General features: G+C 45.5%; 1 protein-coding gene across 2 annotated transcripts in view; it reads left to right on the top strand.

Moving 5' to 3' along the window:
- Positions 1-2824: 2824 nt before the first annotated feature.
- Positions 2825-17878, top strand: part of PTGS1 (prostaglandin-endoperoxide synthase 1) — a 22747-nt gene continuing 7693 nt past the window's right edge. Inside the window, exons 1-7 of one of the 2 annotated variants that reach the window (XM_034438738.3) lie at positions 2825-3109; positions 3195-3266; positions 14010-14126; positions 14340-14480; positions 14732-14875; positions 15595-15776; positions 17172-17255. In XM_034438738.3, the coding sequence (XP_034294629.2) occupies positions 3103-3109; positions 3195-3266; positions 14010-14126; positions 14340-14480; positions 14732-14875; positions 15595-15776; positions 17172-17255 (747 nt within the window). In that variant the 5' untranslated portion in view covers positions 2825-3102. The remainder of the gene's footprint in view (positions 3110-3194; positions 3267-14009; positions 14127-14339; positions 14481-14731; positions 14876-15594; positions 15777-17171; positions 17256-17878) is intronic. The other variant, XM_087879492.1, reaches the window with a different exon arrangement.

The raw sequence follows: 17878 nt of genomic DNA, 5'->3' as shown, positions 1-17878 counted from the left end.
ATGTCTGACCCATCACAACCCCATGGACAATGTTCCTCCAGGTCTTCCTGTCCTCTACCATCCTCTGGAGTCCATTGAAGCTCACACCGACTGTTTCAGTGACTCCATCCAGCCGCCTCGTTCTCTGCCGTCCCTTTCTTCTTTTGCCCTCCATCGTTCCCAGCATTCGGCTCTTCTCCAGGGAGTCCTTCCTTCTCATTAGGTGGCCAAAGCATTTGAGTTTCCTCTTCAGGATCTGGCCTTCTGAAGAGCAGCCAGGGTTGATCTCCTCTGGGACTGACCGGTTGGATGGCCTTGCAGTCCAAGGGACTCGCAGAAGTCCCTTGGATCTATCTATATCTATCTATCTATCCATCTATCCATCTATCTATCTATCTATCCATCTATCTATCTATCTATCTATCTATCTATCTATCTATCTATCTATCTATCTATCTATCTTCTATCTATCATCTATCTATTGTTGTTGTTAGTTGCGAAGTTGTGTCCATCCCATCGTGACCCCATGGACAACATTTCTCCAGGCCTTCCTGTCCTCTACCATCCCCCGGAGTCCATTTAAGCTCATGCTGACTGCTTCAGTGACTCCATCCAGCCACCTCGTTCTCTGCCGTCCCCTTCTTCTTCTTTTGCCCTCCATCGTTCCCAGCATTAGGCTCTTCTCCAGGGAGTCCTTCCTTCTCAAAGGAGGATTTGGCCAAAGGATTTGAGTTTCATCTTCAGGATCTGGCCTTCTAAAGAGCAGTCAGGGTTGATCTCCTCTAGGACTGGATCGCCTTGCAGTCCAAGGGACTCGCAGGAGTCTTCTCCAGCACCAGAGTTCAAAGGCCTCCATTCTTTGACGCTCAGCCTTCCTTATGGTCCAACTTTCGCAGCCAGACATCGCAGTTGGGAAAACCATCGCCTGGACTATATGCTCTTTTGTTGGCAGGGTGATGCCTCTGCTTTTTAGTATGCTGTCTAGCTTTGCCATGGCTTTCCTCCCCAGGAACAAGCCTCTTTTCATTTCTTGGCTGCACTCCCCATCTGCAGCGATCTTGGGAACTGTAGTCCCAGCCCATCTGGATGCCATCCAGTTGACGCATTCTGGAGGCTACCCAGAGATGCCAACCTTTCGAAATATTATTTTTTTTTTGCCCCAAAGCCCTGCGGCTTCATTCTTTTGCTAAATGTCTTTCCATTGTTCCTCCTTGGAATTTATTGCTGGTTAGAAAGAATGCCACAAGAAAGAGAGAGTGTGGGAGGGGAGGAAGAGAAAAATATCCTTAGGCAAGGAGAATATTTCAGACCGGGAAGGGGAAATGATAAGAGGAGCCTTAAAAGCTTTCTCTTCCAAATTGTGTGGTCAACGCAGAGCTCCTAAATGCCTCCTAAGAGAACCTGGCTGAGACCAAACACCCCACTCGCCAGGGACCACAACAATCCAAGAAATCAAAAGACAACCCCAAAACTAAAACATCTGCTGAGCGGATGACACCCAGGGAAGCAGCTGTCCAAAGGGAACCGACCGATCTCTCGTGCTCAGCATCGAGTTTGGGTTTGGGTCTGCTAAGAAAAGTTTTTCTGGGACTTCAGGAAAAGTGGGGGAGGCACTGAGAATGGGCCCATCCGCTGCCCATCCATGCTTAATTTATTTTTTTTTAAATGTCTTTATTATGCATTTTCCTTTATAATACATCACATTTTCCATTTTACGACAGTCCATCTCTTTCCTTCTCCTTCCCTTTCCTTCCTTCTCCTCTCCTCCCTTCCCTCTCCTTCCCTCTCTCCTTCTCCTCTCGTCTCCCTACTTCCCTCTCCTTCTCTCCCCTCTCCTCTTCTCCACTTCCCTCTCCTTCCCTCTCTCCTTCTCCTCTCGCCTCCCTACTTCCTCTCCTTCTCTCTCCTCTCCTCTTCTCCACTTCCCTCTCCTTCCCTCTCTCCTTCTCCTCTCGCCTCCCTACTTCCTCTCCTTCTCTCCCCTCTCCTCTTCTCCACTTCCCTCTCCTTCCCTCTCTCCTTCTCCTCTCCCCACCCTAGTTCCCTCTCCTTCTCTCCCCTCTTCTTCTCCACTTCCCTCTCCTTCCCTCTCTCCTTCTCCTTCTCCTCCTCTCCCCTCCCTACTTCCCTCTCCTCCCCTTCCCTCTCCTCTCCTCTCCTCTTCTCCACTTTATTTTCCTTTATAATACATCACATTTTCCATTTTACGACAGTCCATCTCTTTCCTTCTCCTTCCCTTCCCTTCCTTCTCCTCTCCTCCCTTCCCTCTCTCCTTCTCCTCTCGCCTCCCTACTTCCCTCTCCTCCCCTTTCCTCTCCTTCTCTCCCCTCTCCTCTTCTCCACTTCCCTCTCCTTCCCTCTCTCCTACTCCTTCTCCTCCCCTCCACTTCCCTCTCTTCTTTCCCCTCTCTGCTTCCCTCTTCTTCTTCCTTCTCCTCTTCCCTCGGCCTTCCTCTAATTTCTACCTCTAACCGCTCAGAAAATCTATTCCGTTACCAAGTAATATTCTGTGTTAGGTCCAAGTCATTCTCTACCACCCTTCCCTGGGCAAGCAAGCGATGAGAAGCTCGTCAGGAGCTTAGGATGAAGCATGCCATGCGCAACCCCGAGCTTGCAGAGGCCAAAGGGGTCCCCCAAAAATCCCTCATCACTTCCTGAAGTCTGGAGTTTAAAAATAAACAAACCCACAAAAGCAGTTGACTGCTTATCTCCTGGCAAGGACCCAGGAGGGACCATATCTGGGAGAGAAAAGGGCTGGGCATCCGGAGAACATTCAGGACTGAATCAGAATCCAGAATAGAACTGGGAGGGACCCCCGGAGGTCTTCTAGTCCAGCCCGCCCCCCAAACGAAACTTCCTTGGATTCTCCAAGCTTTGGAGGCATTTTGCCCAGCCGGCGCTTGGCACAAAAGGGCCCCCCAGGCTCCTGCAACCACAGCAGTCCGGAGTAGGCAGATGCAAAAGCTGTTTGACAAGGAGAAGGAGGAGTTTTGAAAGAAGGTGGAGACCAGGCTGTCTTGAAGAAAAAAAAAATCCAGGAGTTGCTCAGCTGCCTGGTGGAACCAAGAGTGACCCTCCCTTCCCTCCTTCTCTCTTTCCTTCCTTCCTTCTCTCCGGCACAAAATGCACTGTGAGTCCCAGGCGAGTTCGTGGCTCCCCACACCTTCCTTCCACCCCCCCACCCACCCCAAATTATTTCCTTTTCTGTTTTCCAGGTTTGTGGTCTGCCTTCCTTCCCTTGGCATTGCTGGCGGTTCTGAATGCCAGCCCAGGAGACGCCAGTTCAGGTAGGGTGAAAAAAAAAGAGGGCGAAAACCTCAGCTGTTTGAAATATGCCAGGTGAGGAGAGGGGAATCCCTTGTGCCTCCCTCTCCTCGAAGTTGCTACCTGTTAGTAGACGCCCGAATGTGTGATATGGATGGGCAAGGAATGATTGCACGCATTCCTGGGAAGGAAGATCTCAGGAGATACGGCGGGGAATTTTTTCCTCCGGGCTACACACACACACTCAACCGTCTTTGGATTCCTCCAGGAATGTTTGCTCTGCATTTTTGGGTGTGTGGCTGTTTTAAGACAGGTTGGAAATCGGTTCAAATGAAGCAAATGATCCAAATGTTACGGAACGGACTTAGCAAACTGAATAATTTACTAAGACTGCCTTCCTATTCTTCTTCTCTTCCTTACTGGTATCTGTCTCTTCCCGCTTATGAGTATAACCGTGTTGCTTGTGTCTTTCAATTTATATTGTTTTTATTTGTTTCCTAGTACGATTTGATAGCTTATTAGTTAAGTGTTGGATCTTTTTATTCTCGATGAAAGTATTTTGAGGTTAAGGTTAAGGTTTATTAAATTTGTATACCGCCCTTCTCCCGAAGGACTCAGGGCGGTGAACAGCCAAGATTAAAATACATACAATATAAAAATTAAAATAAATTAAAACAGAATTTTATTCTCCTTATGTACACTGAGAGCTAATGCACTAAAGACAAATTCCTTGTCTGTCCAATCACACTTGGCTAATAAAGCTATTCTACTCTACTCTACTCTACTCTACTCTACTCTACTCTACTCTACTCTACTCTACTCTACTCTACTCTACTCTAATTCTATTCTATTCAAAGCAACAGCTATTCTGTTCTGTTCTACTCTACTCTACTCTACTCTAATTCTATTCTATTCTATTCAAAGCAAAAGCTATTCTATTCTATTCTACACTACTCTACTCTAATTTTATTCTATTCAAAGCAACAGCTATTCTATTCTACTCTACTCTACTCTACTCAATTCTATTCTATTCAAAGCAACAGCTATTCTATTCTACTCTACTCTATTCTAATTCTATTCTATTCTATTCAAAGCAACAGCTATTCTATTCTATTCTATTCTACTCTACTTTACTCTACTCTACTCTACTCTACCCTACTTTACTCTAATTCTATTCTATTCAAAGCAACAGCTATTCTATTCTATTCTATTCTACTCTACTCTACCCTACTTTACTCTAATTCTATTCTATTCAAAGCAACAGCTATTCTATTCTATTCTATTCTATTCTATTCTATTCTATTCTATTCTACTCTACTCTATTCTACTCTACTCTACTCTACTCTACTCTACCCTACTTTACTCTAATTCTATTCTATTCAAAGCAACAGCTATTCTATTCTATTCTATTCTACTCTACTCTACCCTACTTTACTCTAATTCTATTCTATTCAAAGCAACAGCTATTCTATTCTATTCTATTCTATTCTACTCTACTCTACTCTACTCTACTCTACTCTACTCTACTCTACTCTACTCTACTCTACCCTACTTTACTCTAATTCTATTCTATTCAAAGCAACAGCTATTCTATTCTATTCTATTCTATTCTATTCTATTCTATTCTATTCTATTCTATTCTACTCTACTCTACTCTACTCTACTCTAAGCAACAGCTATGCCTCTCTCTCCCCCGTTGCGACCAACTAAGGATAGAGGTATTGCTGAAGGATTTGAACGTGGTTGGCAGATGCTGGGTACCAACCAACGTGGTTTTGTGGTGGCTGAATTTCTAATTCTCCCACCTTTTGCTGGCAAGCTGGACTTTTGTAACTCTGTGAATTTGAAGGTTTATCTGGTTTAGCTCTGAATCCAAGATTTCAGAAGAGGCAGAGAGAGTCCGCTAGAGGTAGTCATTCTGAATTTCCCGGAATTTATCGTTTGCTGCCCAATTTTGCTGTGGGGTTTTTTTTTTTTTTTAATGGAAGCAATAATAGAAAACTCTCTATATTCTGGCTTCTCCTTTTGTCCCAATCCCTTCCCACAAAGGACTGTTTGCAATTAACATAGAATGCTCTGTGATTTTTTTTCCCTAATAAAATCTTATTTGCCTGTAATGTCCCCTGTATATTTGCACAACTGTTGGGTTCAAGAGTCTTTTCCTTCCCGGAGTTTGCATGTTGTTTCCTCATCCTTTGAATCAATCCAGTTGTGCCTGTTGCTTCTTTGTCAGCTCCTTTCCTTCCACTGTTCCTTTCAGCAGTGTTGTGTTGTGGTCCACCAGCAGCCCGTGGAGCTGGAAACAGAGTAGGACAGTGAGGAGGCTGGGGAGCAACACGGGCCAGTCCTGGAGTCTGGGGAAGGCTCGGATGAGGGCTCTGCATCGGAGGCAGAGATGGGGCCAGGGCCATCTGAGAGTTATGTGCTGACTCCGAAGCTTCCAGAGTCTGACATCAGCGAGGCAGAGGAACAGGGGGAGCCTTTTCCCGGTGCACGCATGCGCAGAGCTGCCAGAAGGCAAGAACAGTTAAGACAAAAGGGGAGACTCAGGAGTAAGGCTTGGAGATGATTGGCCCCTCCCATAAGACATAAAGGAGGAGCAAAGGCACGGGAGCCTTTGCAGGAAGCAACTTTGTTCGTTCTGGCTGGTTTAAATTCTGAAGCTCCGTTTCGACTCTGTGTTCCGTGTGGCCTCGCAAAGCTAATTGCCAATTAAGTCTTTGGCAGCGTGTCCAGGGAGATAAAGATAATTGGTTTTAAATGTGGGGTTTTAAATTTGGGGGTTTTATAATTGAGCCAATTATTTAATAATTTTAATTATTTTTAAATTTTGTCTGTGCTTTTAATCAGGCTGTACACCGCCCTGAGTCCTTCGGGAGAAGGTCGGTATAGAAATAAAATTATTATTATTATTATTATTATTATTATTATTATTATTATTATTATTATTAAGTGGGTGTTTATCAGCCTTATCCCGAAGGACTGGGGCAGACGTCCATCGGACTCTTTACAAACTACCTGTGACTCATCACGGGCTGGAAATGAACAGAATTCACAGCCATTGAAATAAAAAGAGGGATTTATTTATTTATTTATTTATTTATTTATTTATTTATTTATTTATTAGTTCGATTTACATGCCGCCCTTCTCTGGAAACTCAGGGCGGCTTCCAATGCATTAAGCAATAGCCTTCATACTTTTGTATATACCTGCTTAGTAGGGCTTTCCCCCCCCCCCCCGCAAAGTGGTGTTCTATTTTATATTCTATTTTTTGGGACTAATCAGTTGCTTTTTACTGTCTCGGGAAGCGTAGGTCAGAACAATGAGTGACTTTGAGTACATGACTCAAATCTCCCTCTTTTCTCTGTTCAAAGGCCCTTCTGACGTTTTTTTTCCTAGGGGCCACGCTTAGAACTTCTGATCTTTCATAACTCCAAAGGGTTCTTAAAATTGGCCTTTAAAAAATAAAAAATCAAAGGCTTCCCAGGCTGTTCTCAGCCTCCTGGATACGTCCATGCTTTCGTTCAGACCGTATCTTGAGGTCTTATCAGACTTCTGTCTTTGTAAGAGACTATAAAACCACTGTTTACCCCCAGGGGCCGAGGAGGATGGACACGAAGGGAAAGGCAAGGCAATGTTTGAGACCAGGAGCCACCAAGGAAGGCCAATCTCTGTCCTGATCACTCTGGGTCACTAGGAACATCCTCTCCCCCCTAGGATTGCAACCCACGATAAACCCTCACAACTCCCCACTTAAAGTGCAAAGCATCCAATTCTGCCCACCACAATACAAAAAAAAAAAAAAAGATATTGAGACTCTAGAAAGAGGGCAGAGAAGAGCAACGAAGAGGACTGGGGGAAGGGAGGTTAAAACATACAAAAAAAAAAAACGGTTGCAAGAATTGGGTATGTCTTCTAGTCCAATTAAAAAGAAGGACTAGGATCAGGGGGTGAAATCCAGCAGGTTCTGACAGGTTCTGGAGAACCGGTCAGCGGAAATTTTGAGTAGCTAGGAGAACCGGCAAATACCACTGACCTCTGGCTGGTCCCAGAGTGGGGTGGGAATGAAGATTTTGCAATATCCTTCCCCCTGGAGTGGGGAAGGAATGGAGATTTTGCAATATCCTTCCCCTGGAGTGGGGTGGGAATGGAGATTTTGCAATATCCTTCCCCCTGGAGTGGGGAAATGGAGATTTTGCACTATCCTGGAGTGGGGAGGGAATGGAGATTTTGCAATATCCTTCCCCTGGAGTGGGGAGGGAATGGAGATTTTGCAGTATCCTTCCCCTGGAGTGGGATGGGAATGGAGGTTTTGCAATATCCTTCCCCTGGAGTGGGGAGGGAATGGAGATTTTGCAGTATCCTTCTCCTAGAGTGGGGAGGGAATGGGGATTTTGCAGTATCCTGGAGTGGGGAGGGATGGAGATTTTGCAGTATCCTTCCCCCTGGAGCGGGGATGGAATTGAGATTTTGCAATATCCTTCCCCCTGGGATGGGGTGGGAATGGAGATTTTGCAATATCCTTCCCCTGGAGTGGGGAGGGAATGGAGATTTTGCAGCATCCTTCCCCTGGAGTGGGATGGGAATGGAGGTTTTGCAATATCCTTCCCCTGGAGTGGGGAGGGAATGGAGATTTTGCAGTATCCTTCTCCTAGAGTGGGGAGGAAATGGGGATTTTGCAGTATCCTGGAGTGGGGAGGGATGGAGATTTTGCAGTATCCTTCTCCTAGAGTGGGGAGGGAATGGGGATTTTGCAGTATCCTGGAGTCGGGAGAGAATGGAGATTTTGCAATATCCTTTCCCCTGGAGTGGGGTGGGAATGGAGATTTTGCAATATCCTTTCCCCTGGAGTGGGGAGGGAATGGAGATTTTGCAGTATCCTTCCCCTGGAGTGGGGTGGGAATGGAGATTTTGCAGTATCCTTCCCCTGGAGTGGGGAGGGAATGGAGATTTTGCAATATCCTTCCCCTGGAGTGGGGTGGGAATGGTGATTTTGCAGTATCCACGCCCACCAATCCACGCCCACAGAACCAGTAGTAAAAAAATTTGAATTTCACCACTGACTAGGGTATAGTTTTTTAAAAAATTAGTTTCTCATCAGTTCCCGTTAGAATCTGGTCCAACTCTGTTGGTTTTTTATAAAAACTGTATGTTTCAGCATCTTTTTCATATCTTGATTGTATTTGTACCTGCGGCCACCACGCTAAATCTATCCCTTGGCTATTCAGTTCCCGTTTGCTTCGCAATTCCCCTTTCTCATTCAAAATATCTTTATATTTTAATATTATTTTTTTCCCCATATCAATCACATTTGGGTGTATCAATGCCTCCATTGTGGAGAGCCAGACTGGTTTTTTCAAAGAGTGTTTTTCCTTAATTTTTTTCCCATGCCGAAAAAAAATTGTTTATATAGACATTGAAATTGTTGCTCTTTCTTCATATAGCAAAAATTATTTTTTTAAAAAAAATGAAAAAAAGAAAAAAGAAAAGAAGGACTAGGGCTGCCACAAAGAAGAAGAGGAGGTCAACTTATTCTCCAAAGCACCTGAAGGCAAGACAAGAAACGATGGTTGGAGACTAACCAAAGAGAGAGAAGCAACCTGGAATTAAGGAGAAACTTCCTAACAGTGAGGACAATTAACCAGTGGAACAGCTTGCCACTGGAAATCGTGGGCGCTCCATCACACGAGTTTTTTTAGAAGTGATTGGACAGTCGTGGTATTATTTGAAATGGCATAGGGTCTTGGTGGGCATAGTGTGGCTTGGTGGGCGTGGCATGGGAAGGATACTGCAAAATCTCCATTCCCACCCCACTCTAGGAGAAGGATATTGCAAAATCTCCATTTCCATCCCACTCGGGGGCCAGCCAGAGGTGGTATTTGCCAGTTCTCCGAACTACTCAAAATTTCCGCTACCGGTTTGTCAGAACCTGCTGGATTTCACCCCTGCGCCCCAACCTTTTGGGCACCAGGGACCGGCTGGGGTCCCCCTGGACTAGAAGACCTCCATGGCCCTGTAGGAAGTTAGCACCCACCCCTCTCCTAGGAAAATTGAGATATTTTAGGAAATATTTAAAGGGCAGAATATTTCCCCTAAAAGGGAGGCTGAAACTCCCCTCCCCTCCTCCCCTTTGTCAATGGGCCATGATCTTCTAACAAAGATCCTTCAAGCAGAGCCATAATAGGAATTGCCCAAAGCCCCTTTCATTACGTCATCACCCAGCAAGGCTCAACCAAGCCTGTGACGCAGACAACCTACAAAGTTACCCCTGCATGACCCCCACGGGAGTCTGACAACCAATCAGAAGACAAGCTCAAATTCAAAAGCCCAAACGGAGGGGCTAAAACCCAGGTGCTCTCGGCATCTCTTCCCCTTTTTCCCCATGTGGTCCTCCTGTCCACCATTAAAAACCGTATTTCCAAGCAGCCTCCATGTTTCCAGTGTCTTTCTCCCTCACTTGGAACTGAACCCAAATGGACATTTCTTCCAATGGTCCCTTTCAACTCTATTATTCTACGTTCTAAGTGTTCAATCCCGGATTCCGTTGTTTCTTCTTCTTCTTCTTCTTCTTCTTCTTCTTCTTCTTCTTCTTCTTCTTCTTCTTCTTCTTCTTCTTCTTCTTCCTCCTCCTCCTCCTCCTCCTCCTTCCTCCTCTCCTCCTCCTCCTCCTCCTCCTCCTCCTCCTCCTCCTCCTCTTCTTCTTCTTCTTCTCCTCCTCCTCTTACTCCACCAGCCAAGAAACGGGCACCACCCAGAGATGAGGATGAAGATAGGAACTTCGCTTGGCGTTTTTTGTGCAATACACAAAGAGTAAGAGCGAAGTCACAACTCCAGACAGCTGGCTTTGCTCTCCTCTGCTCTGCTAAACAAAAAACAAAAAAATCTCTGCTGCAGAGTGATGCAACCATCATCACGAAATGTCCATCTGGGTTCAGCTCCAAGTGGGGGAAAAAAGACACTGGAGACGTGGAAGCTGCTTGGAAAGATGGTTTAATGGTGGACAGGACCACCTGGTTTGAGTTCCTGAACAGAAAAAGGGCCGAGATGCCGAGCGTGCCTTGGTTTTATGCCCTCTCTGAGCTTTGAACTTCCTGGGGCACAGGACGAGTATCCTGATTGGTTGTCAGACTCCCGAGGGGTGGGGGTGGGGGGGTCTTAGCTAGCCTTGCTGGCTGGTGTAATCTCCTCAAGTGGCCATGTAGTGAGTTTCTGTTGCTAGATGGGTCCTATTGTGTTGCAGATGAAGGTCCATTGACAAAGGTGGAGGGAAGCCGGGAGCTGCTTTGCCTTTAAAACATGTTTCTCCATTTCTCATCCAGGGAAATATACTATTCTGCCTTTTTTAATATTTCCTAAAATATTTCATTCTTCTAGGAGAGGGGTGGGTGCTAACTTCCTACAGACAAGGCTGAAGTTTTTTTTTTTTTTTTAAAGTAAAGCCGAAGTTTTAAAGCAACTTCCCTGTTGCTTTGTAAATTACTGTATTCATGGTTTTTTGTTTTTTTTAGCTTAAAAGTTCTGTTGGTTAAAAAAGAAAAGAAAAGCAACAGTTTTAGATCTGAAGTTAATTTGCCACTTGGTTGTTACTGCAGCTATCTTTTTTTTTTTTAACTGAAAAGTTTTAAAAAGTTTTACAGACATTTCCCCTTCCCTCTCCTTCCTCCCCTTCCAGCCCTCCCCTTCCCCTCCCCCCCCACTTCCCAGAGCAAAATACAGGGTATAACATTTGACAATCATAAACTAACATCAGGTAATTATCTATAGCCTCCTATCCCCCTCTTGAACTTTTAACTCCCCTTTTACTAAACTAAATTGAAGTACTTTGCAAAATCTCTTGGATCATTCATAAGCTATTTGAAATTTTTTAGTCCGATATTTGCCTTGAATATAATCAACCCATCTTCTCCATTCTAACATATATTTCTCATTTGAATGGTCCGTTAGATATGCTGAAATTTTCGCCATTTCTGCTAAATTTACTTCTTTTAATATCCATTCTTGAATAGTAGGTAAATCTTCCTTCTTCCAGTACTGCGCCACCAAGAGTCTTGCTGCAGTTATTAAGCTCAGAATCAAATTAGTCTCTATAACCGTACAATCTGTAATTATACCTAACAAAAACAACTGTGGAGTAAACTTTATCCTTTTTTTGAAAAATATTTTGAATAATCCACCATATTTTTTACCCAAAATGCTTTAACTTTTTTACAAGTCCACCAAAGATAAAAATAGGTAGCATCAACACAATCACATCTCCAACATTTGGGTTGTAGGTTTGGGTACATACAAGCTAACTTTTTGCGATCCAAATGCCATCTATAAAAATTTTCTCTCAAATTTTGAGCTTGTGTAAATTTCACATTTCTTACCCAGATCCTTTCCCCCGTTTCCATCATTATTGATTCCTCAAAATTTTGTTCCCATTTGATCATACAGTCTTCAACTAACTCTGTCTCCGAGTCTATTTCTATCAATATATTATACAACCTTTTTATGTGCATTTGACTCTGGTCCCTAATTTGTTTTATCAAATTTTCTTCACTTTGTATAATACCAATTTTCTGATCTTTTTTCCATCTATTCTGCAGCTGTACATATTGAAACCAGGTTTGAATTGCCCTTTCCTCTCTTAATACATTCAGAGGCTTTAACTGTAGTACGTTTCTTTCTGTAATCAGAAGTTCTTTATAAGTAATTACATCCTGTCTTTGTTTTATACTTATATTTTCTATCGCATGTCTGGGTACTACCCATATGGGGTACCCATATCTTACCATTCAATTTATATTGGTATTTTTTCCAAACACTTTTAAAAGTCCTATCCACCTTCTTCTCATAAACTAAGTAGGCATGCCAACCATACAGCAAATCATACCCTTCAATATTCAGTATTCTTTCATCTGTTAAATTAATCCAGTCACTAATTGCTGACAAAACAGCTGCTTCATAGTACAATTTTAGATTGGGCAATTTCAAACCTCCTCTTTCACGTGTATCCTGCATTATTTTTAATTTAACTCTCGGTCTCTTCCCTACCCAAACGAAGTTATTAATGCCTCTCTGCCATTCCTCCAAATTTGCATCCTTTTTAAGTATTGGTATCATTTGAAAGAGAAATAGAAACTTGGACAGAACATTCATTTTAACTACTGCTATTCTTCCCAACAAAGACAGTTGTATTTTTTTCCATTTATGTCTGTCTGTATTTTATGCCATAACAATTCATAATTATACTTGTATAATTTTCCCATTTGACGTTGTAATAAAAATTCCTAAGTACTTAACCTTTTTCACCATCTCGCATCCTGTTACTCTTTCCATTTCTTCTTTTTGATTTGTATTCATATTCTTAGCTATCATCTTTGTTTTCCCTATATTTATTTTAAACCCTGACACTTGACCATATTGCCTAATTATCTCCATCAAACCTGTAACTGAATTTACTGGTTGGGTTAAAGTTACAATCAAATCATCTGCAAATGCTCGTAATCTATAATCATGTTGCCTGATCTTAATACCCTGTATGTTATCCGAGTGCCGTATTTTATTCAGCAATGCTTCCAAAGTTAAAATAAACAATAGTGGAGACAAGGGACATCCCTGTCTTGTTCCTTTCTCAATTGTAAAAGTTTCTGTGAGACTACCATTAACTATGATTTGTGCTGTTTGTTTCTGGTATATTGCCTTAATAGATTGTATGAAATGCTCTCCCAACTGCATCTTTTGTGCTACTTTCACTGCAGCTCTCCTTCTGAGGTGGATAAAATGGGAGGAGCCAATCATCTCTTGGCCTTACTCCTGAGTTGTCCTCTTTGCTTTAGCTGCTCTTGCCTTCTGGCAGCTCTTCTCATACGTGCACTAGGAACAGGCTCCTCCTGTTCCTCTGCCTCTCTGCTGTCAGCCTCTGGAGGCTCCGGAGTCCGCACATCACTCCCAGATGGCCCTGGCCCCATCTCTGCCTCTGACGCAGAGCCCTCATCCGGGCCTTCCTCAGACTCCTCACTATCCGACTCCGCTGCCAGCTCCGCAGGCTGCTGGCGGACCACAACACTATCTATCTATCTATCTATCTATCTATCTATCTATCTATCTATCTATCTATCTATCTAATCTATCTGCTATCATGACACAGTGGTTAAAATGCAGTATTGCAGGCTAAATTCTGCCTACTGCCAGCAGTTCGATCCTGACCGGCTCAAGGTTGACTCAGCCTTCCATCCTTCCAAGGTCGGTAAAAGGAGGAGCCAGATTGTTGCGGGTGCGTGTGTAGAGAGGGCTGTAAAAGCACTGTGAAGCGGTATATAATTTAAGGGCTGTTGCCGTACAGGTTTCTGCTCACAAGTCAACAATCGGCTTGTTTCGATCTGCGACAGAGTTGTCGGTCTGAGGACCCAATTTAACGAGGCCCAGTGTCTAATAAACTGCATTTGCTTCCATGAAAACAGACAGGGGTTTAATTCTGCCGAAAGAGAGAATTTATTACGTTGTAGATTCCAAATGTATTAGGAACCGAGGACAACTTTCCCATAGCCTCAGGGCTAGTTATTTGAGCTTTTATTTACCCGGAAGTCTTAATTGATTGATTAATATATCAAGTCGCCGCACCGCCCTTCTCACTTGAATGACTTTGGGCGCTGTCTCGATCTGTCCATTGTCAAGTTTCGTGCCCTACCCGTTTCTTTTTTTTTTTTAAATTTTTTGGCAGCAAACAAATCCTGAAATTTTGCTTCTTGCCCTTCCTTGCCTCCTCCTTTTCTCCTTGCAGTCGATCCGTGCTGTTATTTCCCGTGCCAACACGGCGGTTTGTGTGTCCGGGTTGGCACGGAAGGGTACGAATGCGACTGCACCCGGACGGGATATTATGGCACCAACTGCAGCTCACGTGAGTATCGCTTCCTGTGTGCAGACCCTCCATATTCAGTGGCAGTCTACCTCAATGTACCACCACCACCACCCTCGCATTCCCCAGAACTGAGAAGGGAAGCTTCCTGTGGGTTCTTCTCCGTAAATCCTCCCAAGGGGACATCTTTAGGGAAATATCTGTGGTTGTTTGTTTTTTTTAAAAAAATGTCTTTGCCTCTCCCTCCCTTCCCAGCGGAATTCTGGACGTGGGTACACGACACCCTAAAGCCGAGCCCGTCTTCCGTTCATTACTTGCTGACGCATTTCACCTGGCTGTGGAGCGTCGTGAACCGGACTTTCCTCCAAAGCCTTTTGATGAGAGTGGTGTTGACGGGTGAGTGGGCGAAGGGATGGGCACAGGTCTTCGGAAAGGCTCGCTGGCCTGTTGGACTTGAGAGGCTCACCAGGCCCAGAAGCCTCTCCCAGCTGCCAGTCCTGCGACTGGATTCCGGGGGAGAGTCGCCTGAGGGAGGAACGCCAGCGGAGAAGGAGGGGCGGCCAAAGGTACGAGACAAAACAGTCCCGTTCCTCCCTCCATGCCCCCTCTCTGAAATCCCTTCCCCCTTTCTGCCTCTCGCCCTCCAGCCCGCGCCAACCTCATCCCCAGTCCGCCCACCTTCAGTGGCAACTACGGATACCTGAACTGGGAGTCTTACAGCAACCTCAGCTACTTCACCCGCATCCTCCCGCCGGTGCCCTCCAACTGCCCCACACCGATGGGGATGAAAGGTACTGCAGGGGGCATACCCCTTTCCCAGCTGCCTGGCTCTGCTTTTGTCAGGAGGAGGAGGAGGAGGAAGAGGAAGAAGAAGAGGAGGAAGTTGGGGAGTAAGGGAGGGAGGGGGTGTCAGAGTTTCTTGCAAATATCAAATCCCGAAGCACACACAGATAACTGATTTCAGCTGGATTCATTGACTTCTTTATATACATAATAACAGATGAAGTATTTACGTACAATACCAATAGTTGATTCTTCCAACGTGGTAGAAGTTACAGCACAAGACAGGAGAGAACAGTTAGTTTCATTTCAGCAGAGGAGACAAGGCTAGTTTCATTTTAGATCTGAGCACAGAGCAGGCAAGCAAGTCCAGACTTGTTTAGTTTCTGTTTCAATTCTATGCACAGACTCAGAAGCTGCAGACTAAGACGTGCCCTGGCTCCAGTCTGTCTCAGCTCCCAATTGGCTGACTTAGTTGCTATGCCTATTCATTGGCTGATCTTGTTACCATGTTTCTGCCAGTTCATGAATAATCTCACAGGGGGTTGGGGCAGGAGGAGGAGGGGAAGAGAGGGAGGGGGAGGAGGGAAGGGACAGGGAGATGGAGGCGAAGGAAGAAGAGGAGGAGGAGGAGAGGGGGGACCTGGGGGAGGAGAAGGAGGGAGAGGGAGAGGGACTGTCACATGCCAGGAGACCAGGCTCGGGCAAGGCTTTCCTCTCTGCCCCACAGGACCGTTGGAGCTGCCAAAAGCCGAACTGGTGGCGGAAGAACTTCTCCTGCGCCGGACTTTCCATCCCGACCCACAAAAAACCAATCTGATGTTTGCTTTCTTTGCCCAACACTTCACACACCAGTTCTTCAAGACGTTTGGCAAGATGGGCCGTGGATTCACCCGGGCTCTGGGCCACGGGGTGAGGAGAGAAGCCGACGGGGCCCGACCTTAATCTCCCCTGGCTATGAAGCTGTTGATGGGCAGATCTGGGGGGCGGGCGGGGAAGGGCCACGTTTAGCCCCCCCCCAACCCGGAGAGGAATTTTGGGCGGCTCAGGTCTTAGGTTTGGTGGGGAGACTCCTGGGGAGGGCAGATCCAGAATTGATTCCAGGGTCCCCAACATTTCTCGTGGTGGGGGGGAGAAAGGATGGTGGGGGGGGCTTGGCTTAAATCCACTGGCTCTTCTTGGAAGGAAACAAGCACTAAAACAGCGTGGAGGAAAAATATTTCCTTCTTCCAGCCGCCAACTAAAACAGATTTAACACATAGACACACACAAAATCTGGCCTTTGGCGGTTCTTTGTGAAAGCTTTGCCACAAACACACCTTCCGGAAACGATCCTCAAAAGTCCAAGCACCTTTCGTAGAAGGACACGTGCCTCCTGGACAATAGACAACCAAAGGGCAAGCTGGGGATGAGGGTTTATGAAGTTCTCTTCCGCCATATTCCCCTGGGTTTGGTCCTCTCTCCGCTCACCCCCAGTTACCTTTTCAAACGTTTTAGATTACTGAATCATTTCTCTCTCTCCCCCCGTTTCTCTCTTTCTCTTTCTTCCTCTCCCTCTCCCTCTCCGTTTTTTTCTCTTGACTCTCTTCCGCTCTCTCTTCCTCTCTCTCCCTCACTCCGTTTCTTTTTCTCTCTTTCTCTCTCTCTCTCTCCCTCTCAGTTTCTCTTTCTTTCTTTCTCTCTCTCTTTCTCTTTCTTCCTCTCTGTTTTTCTCTCTCCCTCGCCCCTTTCTCTCTCTCTCTTTTTCTCTTTCTTCCTCTGTTTCTCTCTCCCTTGCCCCGTTTCTCTTTCTCTCTTTTCTCTCTCTCCCTTGCCCCGTTTCTCTTTCTCACTTTCTTCCTCTCTCCCCCACCCCATTTCTTTTTTTCTCTCTCTCTCTTTCTCTCGCTCTCTCCCTGTTTCTCTTTCTTTCTCTTTCTGTCTCTCTTTCTTTCTTCCTGTTTTTCTCTCTCCCTCGCCACCTTTCTCTCTCTTTTTCTTCCTGTTTTTCTCTCTCCCTTGCCCCATTATTTTCTTTCTTTTTCTTTCTTCCTTTTTTCTCTCTCCCTCACCCCCTTTCTCTCTCTCTCTCTCTTTTCATCTCTCTGTTTCTCTCTCTCCCTTGCCTCCTTTCTCTCTCTCTTTCTCTCTCTGTTTTTTTCTCTCTCGCCCTGTTTCTTTCTCCCTTTCTCCCTGTCTCTTTCTTTCTCTCTCTGCCTCTCTCTCTCTCACACACACACACAAACACACAGACACTCACACACCCCTCACACAGACACAAAGGAGATGAAGAAACGACTCCCCTGTTATGTTGGCTCTTTCCTGCAGGTGGATCTTGGCCACATCTACGGAGACAACCTGGACCGGCAGCATCAGCTGCGCCTCTTCAAGGACGGGAAGCTGAAATACCAGGTAAGAAAGTCGAACAAAAAACTCACTTGCAGCCTGTGAAAACTCTTCAACACGGATGAAAACTTTGTGCCTGCCCATGGATTTCATTCCACCCCCCACCCCTCCCGAAAGAATCTCCTCTATGGGGCACGTTGGCAAATACCCCCCCCCCACCAACACTTCCACAATCCTCCCCATTTGCCGGACCACTCTGTCTCTCGTTCCCAGCTGGCAGGGGATGATGGGAGGTGGAATCCAAGAGGAAGAAAAGTCTGGCAACTTCCCAGACACCGACCAGAGATGTGCAGTAAGACAAGAACAAGTCTATCAACGTTGTTTTCTGACAAAGAGCCCAAGAGCCGTTGCTGGTCTTTTAAGCCTTATGGGAGGGGCCAATCATCTCTTGGCCTTACTCCTCAGTCGTCCTCTCTGCTTTAGCTGCTTTTGCCTTCTCGCAGCTCTTCTCATACGTGCACTAGGAACAGGCTCCTCCTGTTCCTCTGCCTCTCTACTGTCAGCCTCTGGAGGCTCTGGAGTCCGCACATCACTCTCCGATGGCCCTGGCCCCATCTTTGCCTCCGACGCAGAGCCCTCATCCGGGCCTTCCCCAGCCTCCAGGACTGGCCCATGTTCTTCCTCAGCCT

Source organism: Pantherophis guttatus, chromosome 16, assembly GCF_059756535.1.
Source record: "Pantherophis guttatus breed Tessera chromosome 16, ASM5975653v1, whole genome shotgun sequence".
In the NCBI taxonomy this organism is placed as follows: domain Eukaryota; kingdom Metazoa; phylum Chordata; class Lepidosauria; order Squamata; family Colubridae; genus Pantherophis; species Pantherophis guttatus.
This window is presented reverse-complemented; position numbering and strand designations above follow the sequence as displayed.